The 17,136-nt window shown below is 54.7% G+C and overlaps 2 protein-coding genes across 2 annotated transcripts; both read left to right on the forward strand.

Annotated features, from left to right (window-relative positions):
* Nucleotides 1–2: 2 nt before the first annotated feature.
* On the forward strand, nucleotides 3–7,873 carry Kcnj14 (potassium inwardly rectifying channel subfamily J member 14). Its single transcript, XM_052162822.1, has 2 exons — nucleotides 3–5,039; nucleotides 6,160–7,873. The coding sequence occupies exons 1-2, from the start codon at nucleotides 4,332–4,334 to the stop codon at nucleotides 6,754–6,756; spliced, it is 1,305 nt and encodes a 434-aa protein (XP_052018782.1). The 5' UTR covers nucleotides 3–4,331; the 3' UTR covers nucleotides 6,757–7,873.
* Nucleotides 7,874–9,911: 2,038 nt separating this feature from the next.
* Nucleotides 9,912–16,917, forward strand: Cyth2 (cytohesin 2). The gene is made up of 12 exons (XM_052162833.1): nucleotides 9,912–10,134; nucleotides 11,138–11,285; nucleotides 11,380–11,446; nucleotides 11,989–12,107; nucleotides 12,666–12,746; nucleotides 13,284–13,396; nucleotides 13,529–13,677; nucleotides 14,056–14,167; nucleotides 16,079–16,155; nucleotides 16,276–16,347; nucleotides 16,430–16,584; nucleotides 16,666–16,917. The coding sequence occupies exons 1-12, from the start codon at nucleotides 10,116–10,118 to the stop codon at nucleotides 16,751–16,753; spliced, it is 1,200 nt and encodes a 399-aa protein (XP_052018793.1). The 5' UTR covers nucleotides 9,912–10,115; the 3' UTR covers nucleotides 16,754–16,917.
* The last annotated feature ends 219 nt before the right edge of the window (nucleotides 16,918–17,136 follow it).

Consider the following 17,136-nt stretch of genomic DNA (forward strand, 5'->3'; position numbering starts at 1 on the left):
GACCCCGCCCTCTGTGGGCTTCTCCGTGTTGTCTGGCTCTGAGTCAGTAACTGTCTGGTTCTGGACCACTGGCTTATTAAGGCCTCATCCTAGGGGAGATGGTGACCCACAGTTCCTCCTCGTTACTTCCTCGTCCTGCTGGGTTCCCTAAGCGCTCAGTGCCCTTCATACGCCTCTATTTCCCATGTCCCTGATCCCTCCTGTCCTCCCTGCCTCCCACCCATTATCTGCACTGTCCTCTTCAGTCTGCCTGGGCTGCAGCCCAGTGCCCTGCCTGGCCAGCCTCCCTGGCTCCCCCTCTGCAGTGCTGAGCCGGCTCCACCCCCCACCCCCCTGTTCAGGCCCTGATCCGCTGGAGCTCAGAGCTTGAGTGCCCCGGCTCACACATTAGCACCCACAGAGGCCCCTCTCCAGCCTGAGCAGAGGAACCCCCAGTGCAGGGAATGGGGGTGGGCGGCCCCCCCAGGTAAGTGCAGGCGTGAGCCAACCTGCCTCATCTTCCCTCTTCCCTCGGCACATTCCCTGATGTTCCGTCCAGAAACCTTCCCGATCTAGCACCCCATTTCTTGGCTTCTAGCTCTGGGCGATACTGACTTCATAGATTTTCTCGCTGCCCCCTTCTCCCTGTGAAAGGCAGCCCCTCACTCTCCCCATCTGTCTACATTTCATAACACATGAACTTCATTTCTCTTCTAATTCTTACTCAGCCTTTGTCTGCTGACATTTCTGAGTCTTGCCTGGTCTTTGTCTCTTTTTCTCTCTGTGTGTCTCTACCCCTCTCTCTAGGTCTCTGTTCTCTGAGTTGGTCTTTGTCTTTTTCTCGGGGTTTATGTCTCCCAGCTCACTACCACTGTGACTTTGTTTCCATCTCTGGGTCATTGTCCCCTCTCTCGGACTCTGTTTCTGAGTTAGTCTCTGCACCTCCCTGTCCCCTTGGGTCTGTCTCCTGGGCCATGCCGCCATGACATCTTGTTTCTCTGTTTCTCTGAGTCAGTCTTTGTCATCTTTCTGGGTTTCTGTCCCTGTGTCATTTTCTCCTCTCTCCCACCCCCCAGCTCAGAGCACTGACATCTTTGGGCGTAGTTACCGCAGTGTGGCTGGGTTATCTGGCTGGCTGCCTTAGAGCCCAGGAAAGGACAGGGGTCCCTGTCCCCTAAGGGGCCTCCTTTGGGGCTCTCAGCACCCTCTGTCGCCATTACTCGGCAGAGGTAGTGGTGCCACTTTGTGTGAATGGGAGGGGCGGGGTTTTTGGCTCCAGATTATATAGTGACTTTGACATGAAGTTGAAGTACCTTAAGCTCTGTGGCTCCTTTATATGGAAACGTTAAGCTGCTCTTGTAGGTCAGGTGGCAGACGGGGGGCTGTGCATCGGCATCCTGGGCCGTGTGGGGTGCAGATGGCTCTCTGAAGGTGTAAATCCCACCCAATCTAACATGGAGACAGGTCTGCCTCAGGCAGTAGCTGAGTTGTGGTCAGAGGCTTGGGAGCCCCAGGGTGAGGTGGGTAAAGCCCTCAGCCCCTGGCACCCTGGCAGTCAATGCAAGGTGACCCTTGGAGGCCGCTAGGTACCGCGGGCAACTGCAAGACACACTGGCTAGTCCCACTGCCGGCACTGTGTATCACTGGGCTTGGTATCCAGAGACTCATTGGTGTCTGAACCTGCCACCTCTCCAGCTAAGGGGCCTGAAGGTGGGTGATTCCACCTTCCCGCTCTCCCTAGAGAAACCACTGCAAAGTGGGAACCCTGCTTCAAAGGCTGCTCATGAAAGTTAACTTACACTTTCCAACTGTGCACCTGCCTGCTCTTTGGAGATCAGCTTGCTTCCCCTCCTGAGAATGACCTTCAACATTCCGGGCTGCTCTGCTGGCCCGGTCCAGTTCCATCCTCTCAGCCTCAGGTTAACACCTGTTGGGGGCCTAGTGAGCCCTGGATGGACTTTCTGGATACCTTGGAGACCAAGGAAGGTGCAAGGAGCTGTTGGGCCGTTAAGTGCAGCTTCACATAGCACAGAGCATTCTACCTGGACCGTTCAGGCGGCTCCCCCAACGCCCATGAGGCCCTGAGAGTCTAGTCTAATGTGCCTAGAGTGCAGAGACAACACTGGCGACACTTGGACCAGATCAGCCCTGCAGTGGCTGGAGGTGAGCTTGAAGGCTCAGACCTGTCCTCCACTTAGGCTCAGGAAGGTCGTAAACACCACTACACCCACTGTCAGAACTGAGTGCCCGGGCCAGGAGTTAGCCTAAGAGCTGCCCAAGGACTCCAGAGCCTCTCCTACCTTTCAAGTCAGGGGTTTTGATTTCCATCCTCAAATGAGCAAATCGGAACTCCGGGATAGGAAGCCTAGGTTAGAGTCTAATAAGGTCAGGCCGTGAGGGGTTTTTTGTTTTGTTTTTTTCCTTTTTTAGATAAGACCTTGATATGTAGGCTGGCCTGGCACTCTGGGCTTCACCATCCTCCACAATGGCCAGCAGGGCCTGGGTCTTCATGACCAGAGGTGCTTCCTTCCTGGGATGATGTAAGTGGCCTCAGACCAGATGGTCAAGGCTGAACTTATTAGTAGTTTCATTTGAAAGTAATTCAGCCATCAGCAGATCTGATATTTTGTTGGAATGCTGGGGCCTAAAACCCAGGGGCCTGAGGGAGGGAGGGACCACAGGCACTGCTACTGAGCCACACGGCCTAAGCCATCTAACCATCTGTAGTGTATTCACGGCTGAGCAGTGATGCTAGGACTTTCCCCAACCTACCTCCTTCCTCTGATGGCGGTAGCTGCCGCCTACTGTCCTGTGTGCTTAGTCTCCTCAATAGCTGAGTATTGCACTTTAGGCCTGTGATCCTTGCCCTCGGGACATGTAACCAGGCCAGGCCAGTGTGCAGTATTGAAAACTATCTTCAAAACAAAACACCTCTAGATTCCAGTGCAGAACAATGCAATGCTATATATATCAGAGTTTTGTGGTTTGGTTTTTCAAGACAGGGTTTCTCTGTAGCCCTGGCTGTCCTGGAACTTGCTCAGTAGACCAGGCTGGCCTCAAATTCTCAGGGATCTGCCTGTGTGCCTCTCTAGTGTTGGGATTAAAGGTGTGCGTCACCACCCAGCTTTGCTCTGTGGCTTTACAGTATTGTCGAGGGAATACAGATGCGGACAAAGGTCTGCGTGGTCAGTACAGCGGGCATTGCTTTCCGTCTCAGTATGGTGAATTTGGAGGGTATAAATAATGTAGAAGATACAGGGAACTGAACGATGCCTGGAATTGACTGCTCCCACTTAAAATGTTTTAAGGCACATGGCCTGTGTTCCCACATTCTCCAAGCGGCCAAGGTGCAAGGATCACTGGAACTCATAAGGTAGCCTCAACAGAAACCATTCATATTGTTTGACGTTTGTCTCTCATTTCTTTTTCTCTGCTGGATAGAGTCCTTGTTACTTGTATGAGTCATGGCCTTTTGTAGCTCCGGCTGACCTCAAATTCTCTGTGCTTCTGTATCAGCCTCATGAGTTCTGGAACTACAGTGCACCACACACCAGGGCCCATGGCTTTAGTCTGTGTACCATACACCAGGGCCTGGTTTTTTGTTTGTTTTCTTTTTTTTCTTCTGATACTTGGTATTGGTAATCACCTACAAGAACTCAGAAGCTAAACTGTTCAAATTCAAACCCTAGCTTGAGTAGCTGCCCCCCCCCTTTTTTTTCTTTTCTTTTTTGGTTTTTCGAGACAGGGTTTCTCAGTATAGCCCTGGCTGTCCTGGAACTCACTCTGTAGACCAGGCTGGCCTTGAACTCAGAAATCCACCTCTGCCTCTGCCTCTGCCTCCCAAGTGCTGGGATTGCAGGCGTGTGCCACCATGCCTGGCTGAGTAACTGTGGTCTTCAGCAGTTTATATCTGTAAAATGATATCATTTATCTGGAAACTGTGGTGCTAGAGGCTTGGTTCAATGGCAGAGCATTATCTAGCACTTAGGAGACTCTTTGTGTCCCACACCAGTGCCATCTCAAAAATAAAGCCCCACGAATGTGTAAACTCATAAACAGCGTTGACAGCAGTGTGAGCCACGGATTTGGCATACTTTATAGCAACATTCCTTGGACTAGAACCCCTTGCTGCAGTTGTACCTATACCAAGCTTCCTGTGACAGGCAGGATAGTCACAAGTGTCCCATGAGTACTGCCCTACCCATTTTGTTAGCTAAGGATGCAGAAGAGTGTTGTGGCCGGTGGGTCCTCCAGTTCCTGGTACCCTTGACATTCCTACTCATCTTTTGTTCCTGCAGGTTTGGGGCGCCTGCCCCCCGCTAGGACAAATCTAGAGGGGGTCTCCCCACCCAATGGGCCTGGCCAGGGCCCTGCGCCGCCTGAGCGGCGCGCTGGAGGCAGGAAACAGTCGAGCTGGCGATGAGGAGGAGGCGGGGGCCGGGCTGTGCCGCAATGGGTGGGCTCCTGGGCCGGTAGCTGGGAGCCGGCGCCGCGGGCGCTTCGTCAAAAAAGATGGGCACTGCAACGTGCGCTTCGTGAATCTGGGTGGCCAGGGCGCACGCTACCTAAGTGACCTGTTCACCACCTGTGTGGATGTGCGCTGGCGCTGGATGTGCCTGCTCTTTTCCTGTTCCTTCCTCGCCTCCTGGTTGCTCTTCGGCCTGACCTTCTGGCTCATTGCCTCGCTGCACGGCGACCTAGCTGCCCCACCGCCACCGGCGCCCTGTTTCTCGCAAGTGGCCAGCTTCCTGGCTGCCTTCCTCTTTGCGCTGGAGACCCAGACGTCCATAGGTTATGGTGTGCGCAGCGTCACCGAGGAGTGTCCAGCTGCTGTGGCCGCCGTGGTGCTGCAGTGCATCGCAGGCTGTGTGCTCGACGCCTTCGTTGTGGGTGCCGTTATGGCCAAGATGGCCAAGCCCAAGAAACGCAACGAGACACTGGTCTTCAGTGAGAACGCAGTGGTGGCTCTGCGAGACCATCGTCTCTGCCTCATGTGGCGGGTGGGCAACCTGCGCCGCAGCCACCTGGTGGAGGCCCATGTGCGGGCCCAGCTGCTGCAGGTGAGAGGGGGCGGGGGAGGCGGAGGGGACCCAGCTGCTACAGGTGTGTGTGTGTGTGTGTGTGTGTGTGTGAGAGAGAGAGAGAGAGAGAGAGAGAGAGAGAGAGAGAGAGAGAGAGAGAGAGAGAGAGAGAGAGAGAGAGACACGGGCAACCATTCCTGCCCTCCAGGGCTCCATCTGCAGCTGCCAGCAGCATTAAGTCAGGGAAGTGCCTGTGCAGCCCCCTGAGATGTGTTGAGTGGGCATTGGGGACAGGCCTTGCCACTGTCCAAGGCACAATTCCCAGGAGAAAGGAAGGCAGCAGCTCAGGACTTGGGTCCCAGGCTCTCTCTCCTGCTAACCTCTGGCCCAATGAGTAGAGCACCTGACTGGAACCAGTTCCACTAGAGTGAGGCCATTCTCCCCGGCCACTGGGACAGCCTCCTCCTCCAAGCCTGGCTGTAGAAGCCTTGATGCTCCTAGACTTGGGGCCACATTGCTCAAGCATCTGAGTTCCCGACAAACCATTGAGTTGGAGTCAGCACCAGCCTAGGAGAGGTTGCACTTGAGGTCAGGTGAGAGGGTGGGAAATAATGGCTTCTAGACGTCCATGGGGCTCAGAGAAAAAAAAAAAAAGCCCCAACCAACCTTGAGCTCCTAGTCCTTTGAAACTCCTAAGATGACCTAGAAGGGATACTTCTTCTAGAGGTCTGTGGGGTGGTGACACATCCTGAAAGATAGTCATAGGGTAGTTAAGTAGGAGACAAAACTACCAGTACTGACACACACCTCTCGGTGTGTTCATCCCTATACTCAGTGGGATGGAGAGGCACTGTCTCCTGAGACAGCCCTGGAATAGTTCCTGTTGGAGCCAGGTGTACCTCGTATATCCTCCTGTCTCTCTCTATTCCTCTCTTCAGGTCTCATCTTCCCTGGCTCCTGGGTTTTTGTCCCCCTGGCATGGGGGAGTCCGTGTCCCCCTCTCTCTTTAAGGTTTATGTTCCCCTTTGCCTGGGTTTGAGTCTCTTGGAGTTTGTCTGTCTCTGCTTCTGTCTGTCTGTCTCTGTGCCTGTCTCTGGATGGATCTCGCTGTATTGCTCTTCGTTTGCTTCTCTGACTCTGTCCTCTTGCTCCTGGGCAGCCCCGTGTGACCCCAGAGGGTGAGTACATCCCACTGGACCACCAGGATGTAGATGTTGGCTTTGACGGAGGCACCGATCGCATCTTCCTCGTGTCCCCCATTACCATTGTGCACGAGATCGACTCTGCCAGCCCACTGTACGAGCTGGGTCGGGCCGAGCTGGCCCGGGCTGACTTTGAACTGGTGGTCATTCTTGAAGGTATGGTTGAGGCCACCGCCATGACTACACAGTGCCGCTCATCTTACCTCCCAGGCGAGCTGCTCTGGGGACATCGCTTTGAGCCGGTCCTTTTCCAGCGTGGCTCCCAGTATGAGGTTGACTACCGACACTTCCATCGGACATACGAGGTCCCAGGGACCCCAGTCTGCAGCGCCAAGGAGCTGGACGAACGGGCAGAGCAGGCTTCCCACAGCCCTAAGTCGAGCTTTCCTGGCTCCCTCACTGCGTTTTGCTATGAGAATGAACTTGCTCTAAGCTGCTGCCAGGAGGAAGAGGAAGAGGAGGGCACTAAGGAGGGGACTTCTGCAGAGACCCCAGAGAGGGCTGCCAGCCCCCAAGCTCTGACACCGACCCTGGCACTGACCCTGCCTCCGTGACACTGAGGCCCACTTCCCCACATGACACACCTTCCCAGTGATGACAGGGATGGAGCTTCTAGCCTCTGATGGGAATTGGGTAGGGGTTTCTCAGGACCAGTGGCCTGCTGAGGTAACCATTAACAAGGGTGTCTACCCACATACCACACCTTTATTTCTCTGCTCCATTCTCACTCCCAAGACCCATTTATGAGCTGGATTCCTGAGTCTTAGCAGAGCTGAAGGATCAGATTTCTTACAAGAGACAAGGTGTGAAGGCTGGATCAATGAGATACACAGCCTCAGGGAAGAAGATGTCACTTTATACAGATCAAGAAGCAGCGATTCAAGCAATGATAGAAAACTCCAAGGATTCAGGACCATCATAATTGACCAAAGACAGAACAGTGACTGGACCATGTGTGAAGAAAAGGCCTGGAGGCTCCAGAAAGCCCAAGAGTTGAGATTCTCTTGAGTTTAGGTTGACACTGGGACACTGGGGATTCTAGAACAGGTTGGCTAGAGGAGAGTGGAGCTGCTCCAGAAACTACAAACTATGTTTCTAGAATGCACAAAGCATTGGTAGGTTTCTGAGTTTGGAAGGACTGAGATGACACACTAAGGTTCCAGATGCCAGAGGACTCTGGAGTATTGGCTGTGTAGGGTCCGGCTAAGGGGGTGGGCCTGGCTCCTCCATGGTCCACATGGTAAGCTTTGTTTTTGTTTGAAGTGCCATTCTTAGAACATCCAAAGGAATCAGGATTCTATGGTTCAAGGTTGATCAGAGTCCAGCTAGGATTCTAGATATCTGTGACCTGCCGGATCCACCTTGCCCAGCAGGGTTGAGATCTCCGTGACTTTGGGTGGCTTCCCGTGGTTCTGTGATGCCAAAAGGAATCAAACCTCCAGAGACCAGAGATGCCCTTTCCCAAAGCCTAGAAAACCTAGTCACCTTCAGATGGACAGCCTGATAGGTCTAGGAGGCAGACACTGCTCTGGGTGGACCTTGCAAGCAAGAGCCTAGACTATCACAGGGCTAACTGATGGGAAATGGAAGACAGAGGCTGAGGCTGGCGAGCCTAAAATATTCTGGACTACTATAGCTAGTGATGTGTCTACTTCTCACAGATATTCTACATGTGTGTATTATATATGATATAAATACAGATCTCTATCTTTTGTCTGTTCTGTAGTAAGATGTGAAAGATCCAAGCTAACTGGAGCCCTCTGCAGAGATCCAGGAAGGCTCACTTCATTTAAATCCCAAGTGACTTCAGGACTTTAGGCAGACCTGTCCTTGCATTGCTGCCTCCGTTTTCCCTGTAACAATAGCCACCAGAGCTTGAAGTTCTCCAAGGGTCCTCCTGGCGAGATGGTCCTTCACCTTACGGAGGCTAAGATACAGTGCAGGTCCTGAGATTTCCTCTCCCTACCCTCATGCTCAAACCACCTTCCAGGGGTAGTGGAGGGGACACTGACTCGGTGGCTGGATCCATGTTGTATGTAGAATCAGAACCAGCAAAAAGCATGGGCTATCGCCGGGAGCCAGTGTCAGCATCTCCCTGCTCCAGCTTAGAGGATGGAGAGGCAGCTGTTGTCTCTAGGGTATATCCACCATGAGACGTGGAGGACTTCATAGGAGGACCCTGTCACTGCATGAAAGGCCAGGAGCTCGGCAGTGCGCCTGTATTTCTGAACCTGTGTGTCCTTGTTCTTGGCCTTCACCCATGGTGCAGTCACCTCAGTGCTCAGCCAGCTGATGATGGCCAGCCTCGGGGAGTTGCCAGAGAGAGGAGGTGTAGGGAGCCAGCCCCGTCACTGGCACTGGCTTGCCTGAGTGCTGAATCCACCCGTGCCCTCTTCTGGTTCTCATCTTGCTTTATCCTTTAGAATCCCCAGGTAATAACCGGACAGGATTAATTAGCTGGCAGCTCTCCTCCTTCAAGTCTAGGGCAGGGACTGGGAACAAAGGAGACCACAGCAGAGAAAGATGCTAAGACAGGCTGAGTAGGCAGGGACGTGTGATTCTAACGAAAAAGAGAGAACTGGGCAGGATTGGTTGGTGTACCCAAGGTCTCCCTCCATGAGGGAGGGCATGGGTCAGGGCAGTCGGAAAGGTCAGAGAAGGGATTAGAAGGCTCCATGACTAATCCAAAGGCTTAACCAAGTCCTGGCCCAGAATCGGCCCCCACCTCAGCAGCCCAGGGACACAAATGAGGACAAGACCTGGAAGGCCATCACAGGCCTGGGATTTACAAGTATGCCGGAGTGCCCATCATACAGGCCTCTCACTGCTTTCCCTGTGAAGAGAATTCTGAGAGGAGGGTGAAGGTTAGGAAGGGCAGAAGTGTGGGGACTGAAAAGGTTGGGCGGACCGAGGACTCTTAAGTACTGGGTCTTGGAGAGTTGCCAAACCGAGAGTGCAAGCTAGAAGATTCTGAGGGAAAAGGGGTGTTTTGGGAGAATGCCTGGGGAAGGCAAGATTTTAGGAAGAGGAAGCTAAGTTTAGGAGAGGAAGAGCCTGAAAAACAGAGAAAGCGCTGGGAAGGTAGAGCCTGTGCATTCACAGTACCCAATACTGTAACATTTGGAAAAGAATGCTTTTATTTACCATCCTTTGATTCTGAGGGGATTTGAGGTGTGTAGGAAAGTGTCATGTGGCGGTACGAAAAGGGTTCAAAGACAGCGACCTGCTGAAAAGTACCCTGAGAAAGGAGGCAAAAAAGACCGGCCTGTGTGGCTCCCAGTTGCTTGGCAACCACTGCGGTGAAAAGCTAGCAAGGAGGGCCAGGAGGTGTGGCTCGAGCACAGGTTGAGACCCCGCCCTTGACAACAAAGCTACAGAGCACCGCCCCCTAACAACGAATGCCTGGGGGCGAAAAAGGGTTAAGTAGCCCTAGTCTGACTTATGCGCAGGCGCAATCTCCCTTCTCCATGAAGCCACACCTCCGGGTCACTTCTTTTTCAGTTTTCTTATTGGAGAATAAAGCTGCCAAGGATTTTCCTTTGTTTCGGAGGCGGGACCTAAAACACTACCCACAGTCCGATTGGTCAGTCTAGCAGTCTATCGCCAGCTGTACGTGCCTGCATCTGCTTCTTGTGTGCCTATTGGTCCTGGAAATGATCCTGTGGTGTCGGGGGGGCGGAGCACTCGGGGAGACCCGCAGCGGATTGGGTGGTGTCAAAGCGAGGGGCGGGCCCCACCGGCCGGGCGGTTGGGCCGTGAAGGGAGAGTCTTTTCGGCGCTGAGGACGGGCGCTGAGGAGGCGGCGGTGGCTCCTGGGGCGTTTGAGCGGGCTCACTCGAGCCCGCGGGCCGACGCGGACGCAGGCCCAGCCGGCGGAACTGCTCCGGACTCCCCGCGGGCCTTCCTAGCCGCCATGGAGGACGGTGTCTACGGTAGGCCAGGCGAGGCGGGCGGGCGGAGCGGCTCCAAGCCCTGCCGCGGACGGCAGGGCAGTGGCGAGGCGCCTTTCAGCGCGCGGGACGGGCTTCCGGCGCGGCCGAGAGCCGGGGGTCCCGGGCCATTGTTTGGGCCGAGCCCGCTTCCGGCGGCAGCGGCGGCGGCGGCGGCGGCGGGCGGGGCGCGGAGCGCGGAGCGGGGCGGGGCGTACACCCGCGGGAGCAGTGGCCTGGCTTTCTTCCTGCGGACCTAGGCTTAACGCCGTCCTTACCGACCCTGACCCAGGATCCTGCTGCCCTAGCTTGTCTTTACTGTGTACCCCAGATCCAGACCACGGTGTCCGCTATGGCGGAACCAGAACCTCGGTTCCTTTCCAAGAAATGCACCCAAGATTCAGGACCCCCCAACTTTCCCACCATGACGGAGCCAGAATCGGGCCCCCTTAGAGAAAGGCACCTAAGGACCATGCTAGGATCCCTACAGTGGTGGATCCAGAAGCCAGAGTCTTGGTGTCTTTCCAAGATTTACATTCAAGATCCAGGATCCCAGGTCCTCAACCACGATGAAGGGACCTGTCCTCTTCCGAGATCTAGGGCTCCAAAGCCCTTTCGATGATGGAGCCATGAGTCCAAACTGGCCCTGTGTCCTTCCAATATCCAAGCACCCTGTTCTACCGTGTTGGAACCAAGGAGCCAGAGAATCCAAATAAAGCATCTAAAACTCAGACTCAGGGGTGTCTAACTGTGGTGATGGGTCTTGGTTCCCAGGGACTGGTTCCCTTCCAAGAAATGGGCCCAGATATTCACCCCCAGACCTAGGAGCTGGGTTTCCTAGGCGCTTCTGCCCCAAACTAAGGACTCAAGATCTTACTCCCTCTCCTCTCAGACTTTTGGTACCCATTCCTCTTCTGGGCAGGAATCCAGACCCCCCAGCCCGAATCCTTTCTCGGGATGCAGGAGTCCTGGCCTCCAGAACTAATTTCTTGTCGCTGGTCCCCAGAGCCCCCAGACTTGACTCCGGAGGAGCGCATGGAGCTGGAGAACATCCGTCGCCGCAAGCAGGAGCTCCTGGTGGAGATCCAGCGCCTGCGGGAAGAGCTCAGTGAAGCCATGAGCGAGGTGGAGGGTCTGGAGGCCAGTGAGGGCAGGTGAGGACTGGGGGCTCATGGGAGACTCACGGGACTTAGCCAGGGCCCTGGTGCTCAAGCATTGGCCCTCCTGCTCCCCACCCTGCTTTTGCAGTAAGACCTTGCAGCGGAACCGGAAGATGGCAATGGGCAGGAAGAAATTCAACATGGACCCCAAAAAGGTTAGTGGGGAGGACATTCAGGCCTGGTTTTGACATTGCTGGTTCTAGAAGGGTTAAGACAATAGGTATCCTTTAGACAGCAGACTCTGGATCCCTGCGCATCCATCTGTTCCATGATTCTCTGTGTACTGGGGCCTCTGGGAGCCTGGCCCTGTGCTTTGCAATGCTCAGACTCCTAAGACCCTGCCCTGCCCTGATATCTCCCTCTAGATACAGTGCTTACAGTTGAGGGTGAGCTATGTCGGTGAGAGAGGGCTTTTCATGACAGGGGAGGAGCTAGGGAAGGGATTCCATGTTCATAGCTTGATGGACGGGTGTCTGGTATTTTCTTCATTTCTTTATTGTAATGTGTATTCAGTTATTCTTCAAACCTGCTCCTCGCCAGACCCAGTTAGTTCTACATGCTGGGATGAGCCTTAGGTGCTGAGGGAATGCACTAGGGATGGTGTGTGGGGAGCTCTGTGAGGGTGAAGAGGCTTGGCTGCTGAGGTGCACGGGAGCAGGAGCCTCTGCCCTGGGCACACATCTGGCCCTCCCTCTAGGGGATCCAGTTCTTGGTGGAGCACGAACTTCTGCAAAACACGCCTGAGGACATTGCCCGCTTCCTGTATAAGGGCGAGGGACTGAACAAGACAGCCATTGGGGACTACCTGGGGGAAAGGTGAGCTGCCAAGCCCACACAGTCCCCTCTCATTAGTACCCCGTGGGGTGGAGCAGGTTTGCAGCCTCCGCAGGGTCGTGGTACACTGCACTGACTGGCTCTGTGGCGGGCTTGAGAATACTGGGAGGTGGCACCTGTAGACAGCAGTAAGAAAGGGCACCGCTTATGTTTGGGAGTGCAGTTGAGGTCTGAATGTTAGTGCTTAACCATGTACACACAACTGCATTGGCTGGAAGTCTTGAGCCATGGGCCAGAGCCACAAGTGTATAGAAACCCTCTGTAGGTATGTGAGCACGTAGAAACCAGGAATTGCTTGTGAATTCTTAGATAAAGGCCAACTCTTGAGATAAAGGCTTCTAGGGAGCACGAGAACAGTTGAGAGAAGTGACATCGGGGCCTCTGTGTGCTCAACGATCTGACAGACAGGCTGCAGGACAGGACCCAGCCAAGGATGAGGCCAGGGACAGGCTGAACTGCTGTGGGGGACGCACAGTGAAGAAGATGTGACACGGTTATCTGTCCCATCACTTGTCCTGATGTGACTGTCTCTCCCTCCAGGGAAGAGCTCAACCTGTCTGTGCTCCATGCTTTTGTGGATCTACATGAGTTCACCGACCTCAACCTGGTGCAGGCCCTTCGGTGAGGACGGGGCAGAGATGCACCTGCCGGGACTTTCTCAGCTGTGGGGGAGCCACACCAGCAGAAACAAGTCTAGGGTGGGGCCTGCTTTCCCAGTGCTTTCAGTGGATTCCCCCCTTTTGACAGCAGAAGCACCTGCATCCCCAGTCCAATTTAGCAAACTTAGGGAGTGGGAAAAGGCTGTTTCTACATAGACCCACAGGGATCCATGGCCAGAACTTACAGCTCTGATCAAACTGCATGCTTACATCTGAAGCTACAGTTGGAGCAGAGAGACTTGGAATCTGATTGTTTGATTGTTTAGGGGTTGGGGTTGAGACAGCATTTCATTGTGTAGCCCTGGTTGGCCTGGAATTCTGTAAACCAGGCTATCCTTGAAGGCAGCAAATCACCTGCCTTTCCTCCAGGGTACTGGGATTAAAGGTGTGTGCATCAGCACAGCAGACAAGGCTTGGATAATGATGTCTGCTTTTAACAGACACCAAAGCATGAGTGTTCCCAGCCCTGAACCTGTGCCCCTGCCTCTCTCCAAACCAGGCAGTTCCTGTGGAGCTTTCGCCTCCCTGGAGAGGCTCAGAAAATTGATCGAATGATGGAGGCCTTTGCCCAGAGATACTGCCTATGCAACCCTGGGGTCTTCCAGTCTACAGGTAGGACCAGAGGACAGGGTGTGGACCTGTAGTCTGAAGAAGAAGTGCTAGAATCCTGATCACCAGACTAAGAGGGATAGGCAAAGGGTCAGGAAGAACATGGTCATCCCCAGCTACCTTGGTTTTCCTTAGACACCTGCTACGTGTTGTCTTTTGCTGTGATCATGCTGAACACCAGCCTTCACAATCCCAACGTCAGGGACAAGCCGGGCCTGGAGCGCTTTGTGGCCATGAACCGGGGCATCAATGAGGGTGGGGACCTGCCTGAGGATCTTCTCAGGGTCAGTGCTGTTCCTAGCCCCACCCTTCTAGCCTGTGCCCCGGGGGTCTCAGCACCTGAACTGGTCTGGTGCTCACTGAGGTGTGGACATGACCCTTGAGGGTGTCTCCTCTTCTGCTTGCAATTTTCTAGTCTGTCCTTTGGTTCTTGTTTTGTTTCTGCTCTCGGGCTCTGCAGGCTCCCTCTCCTGTCCTCTCTGAGAACTTAACAGGCTTTGCCATCATCCCTTCTCCCTTCATCTCTTTTCCTCCCTCCTCCAATCTCTTTTGTTTACTGTTTCCCTTTCTCACCTGGTAAGCGACCAAATGATGATTTTCTTGACCCTTGAACAAAAGGCGGCTCAGGGGCCTGGAGTTGCTAACCTGTTTTTTTCCCTCAGAACCTCTATGACAGCATCCGAAATGAGCCCTTTAAAATCCCTGAGGATGATGGGAATGATCTCACCCACACCTTCTTCAACCCAGACCGAGAGGGCTGGCTCCTAAAGCTGGGTACGTCCCTTCCTGAGCCTGCTGGCAACCTTGCAGGGACACTAGTAGCCTGGGTCATGACCAAGCATCCTCAGTTTTTGCACCTTTGAGAACCTCAAGTTTCCACAACTGAAAAATGGGGCTGATCCAGAGCAGACTTGTCTGTGTGCCAGGCCTGATGAGCCAGACTCTCACCTCCCTTAGTAAAAATCTCCAAGGCCCAGGACAGGGTCAGATGCTTGGCAAACTGCTCTAGACTTGGCCTCATTGTCAGCCCAAGGTGAGCCCAAGGTGAGCCAACATAGGGATAACTTTGGGCTTCAGGCCTGCCCGAGGAGGGAACAGGAGAGATGCAGCAGATGATTTTAGATGACTCTCGAGTTCCCGGTTGGAAGGGGAAGTTGTGGGCAGTCCTTTTGAAAAGTGTGATATGGCACCATGCTTTAAACCAGCTGCTCGCTGGGCGGTGGTGGCGCATGGCTGTAATCCCAGCACTCTGGGAGGCAGAGACAGGCAGATTTCTAAGTTCGAGGCCAGCCTGGTCTACAGAGTGAGTTCCAGGACAGCCAGGGCTACACAGAGAAACCCTGTCTCGAAAAAAAAAGCAAAAAAAAAATACAAAAAACAAAAACCCAGCTGCTCTGCTCAGCTATCCAGGGCCAGAGAGGGTAACCAGGATGCAGGCGGGATCGGGGTACAGGCCAGCCTTTAGGACCTGCGGCTCCTCAGGTGCTGCGATACAGCTAGGCTTGTGCTGTGCTGGAGGGGTATGGTGGGGCTGCCTGGGCTCTGCTCAGAGACCACCTGGTGGGGTGAGCTGTAGTGGGGTGCTAGGCGCCCCTGCAGAGTGACAGTGGAATTAGGCCTCACGTTCCTTGGGCTGGTCAGCAGTGGCCCAGGCATCCCTGCAGGCCTCAGGCCCTGTCCTGCCTTGTTGATATGTGCCCTTGGAGCAAGGCATTGTGTCTTCACAGCCAGTGTCTCATCCTAGGGACTACACGTGGCCCTTGCTAGGCAGCATCTGGCCCTGACTGTAGGGTGCAGGGAAGCTAGATCACACAAGAGCAGGATCCTCGACAGAGGGCTTTAGAGGGAGGAGCAAGAAGGCCACTTCCCCAAGATGAGGCTCTGAGCTGCTCTGCTCAGGATTTTCCATTTCTTATTTGAAGAAACTGAGGCTCAAAGGTGCTTTGCCAGTAAGATACAGGGGTCTGTCAGGGGCTTGATTCTGACCAACATGGCTGATGAAAACATCTCTATTCCCACTGGTTCATCCAGAGGCCACAGTAGGCCATCTTGTTACAGACATGATATGGGTGGGTAGGTGGGACTCCAGAGCGGGCCAGAGACACATCTAAGACCATCCCCACCCCTTAGATCGGGCTAGAGGGTGTCAGGGTCATCCTGGCCAGGTGGATCTCCTACTGGGAAGGGTGAAGGGCAGGGGGAGGTCCTGGCTCCACCCCATGTAGATGTAACTGGTTGTCTTCCTCTCTCCCCTCCCCTCTGCCTGCTCTCTTGCTGTGGCTCTGGCTCCCTGTGCATCCCTTCCCCGACCCCCTGTTTCTGTCGCTGCGATTCTTGGGGGCACCCCATCCCTTCGCCTTCCCTTCCACACCTGGTCCTGCCTGCTTTCTTGCTGCCTGCCCCAGGAGGTAGGTAACTGGTTTTCTTGCCCCGCCCCCACCCCATCAGAAAGGGAGGGGCTACCTTGGCCCAGGGGGAGGGGCTTTGGCCTGTGCCAATAGAATAGCCAGAACCTTGGCCCAAGCAGGGGCTCCCAACTCCTGGGGCCCCAGCTGCCTGTCCTTGCCTGCCTGTCTTCCCTGGCTGCCTCTGTCCTAGGCCTAAGAACCCTACCTTTCCTGCTCTGCCCCCCCCTCCCCAGCGGTGCCCCGCTGAGCCCGGCCCCTCCCACCCCTTCCCTTGCAGGGGGCCGGGTGAAGACTTGGAAGCGGCGCTGGTTCATCCTTACAGACAACTGCCTCTACTACTTTGAGTACACTACGGTGAGGACGGAGCGTGCAGACATGGGCCAGGATGGGGCGGGGAGGGGGGCTACCTGCCTCTCTCCGTAAGGGAGTCACAGAGGGACCCATATAACCTGACCTCTTGACTCCGCCTCTTAGGACAAGGAGCCCCGGGGGATCATCCCCCTAGAGAACCTGAGCATCCGTGAAGTGGAGGACCCTCGGAAGCCGGTGAGACCCGCGGGCCTGCGCTTAAACCTGGGCCTCCATGCCCTGGCCGGGCTCCTCTGACCGACCCCTCCCTGTATTCTAGAACTGCTTCGAGCTTTACATTCCCAACAATAAGGGACAGCTCATCAAAGCCTGCAAAACAGAGGCCGACGGCCGGGTGGTGGAGGGGAACCACATGGTGTACCGGATCTCAGCACCCACACAGGAGGAGAAAGATGAGTGGATTAAGTCCATCCAGTAAGCCTCGGGCTGGGGCTGGAGGGCTGGAGGGCTGGGCCTGCCTCAGGCCCTTGGTCCTCAACACACCTCTTTTTGCAGGGCTGCTGTAAGTGTGGACCCCTTCTATGAGATGTTGGCAGCAAGAAAGAAGCGAATTTCTGTGAAGAAGAAGCAAGAACAACCCTGACCCCTGTCCCCAACTCCATTATTTATTTTGGAGCTGCCCCGCCTGGGTGGCAGGACCCCTGGGCCCTGGGGCTGTGATCCTGTTCCCCATTTGGAAAATCACCACCTCTGGCTCCTGACTCCTTATTTGTAATTAACATGTTGGTAATCTTATTAATTATTTAATCCCTTGCCTGCAGATGCCCTCATTCTTTGGGTTTGGGAGCTGAGAACCAGGACTCAAGGCTGCCCAGGGTGAAGGCAGGAGCATCCCACACAAGTCCCTCGAGCCCTGTGGGTGCTGAGTGAGGGGAGAGCTTACTGTCTCAGCATGTGTGCTCTGCCCGTTGGCCTGGCCCGCCGTGTTCATGTGGGGCCTGTGCTCATTGGGGACTTAGCAGGAGA

The sequence above is a fragment of the Apodemus sylvaticus genome, chromosome 1, assembly GCF_947179515.1.
Source record: "Apodemus sylvaticus chromosome 1, mApoSyl1.1, whole genome shotgun sequence".
In the NCBI taxonomy this organism is placed as follows: Eukaryota; Metazoa; Chordata; class Mammalia; order Rodentia; family Muridae; genus Apodemus; species Apodemus sylvaticus.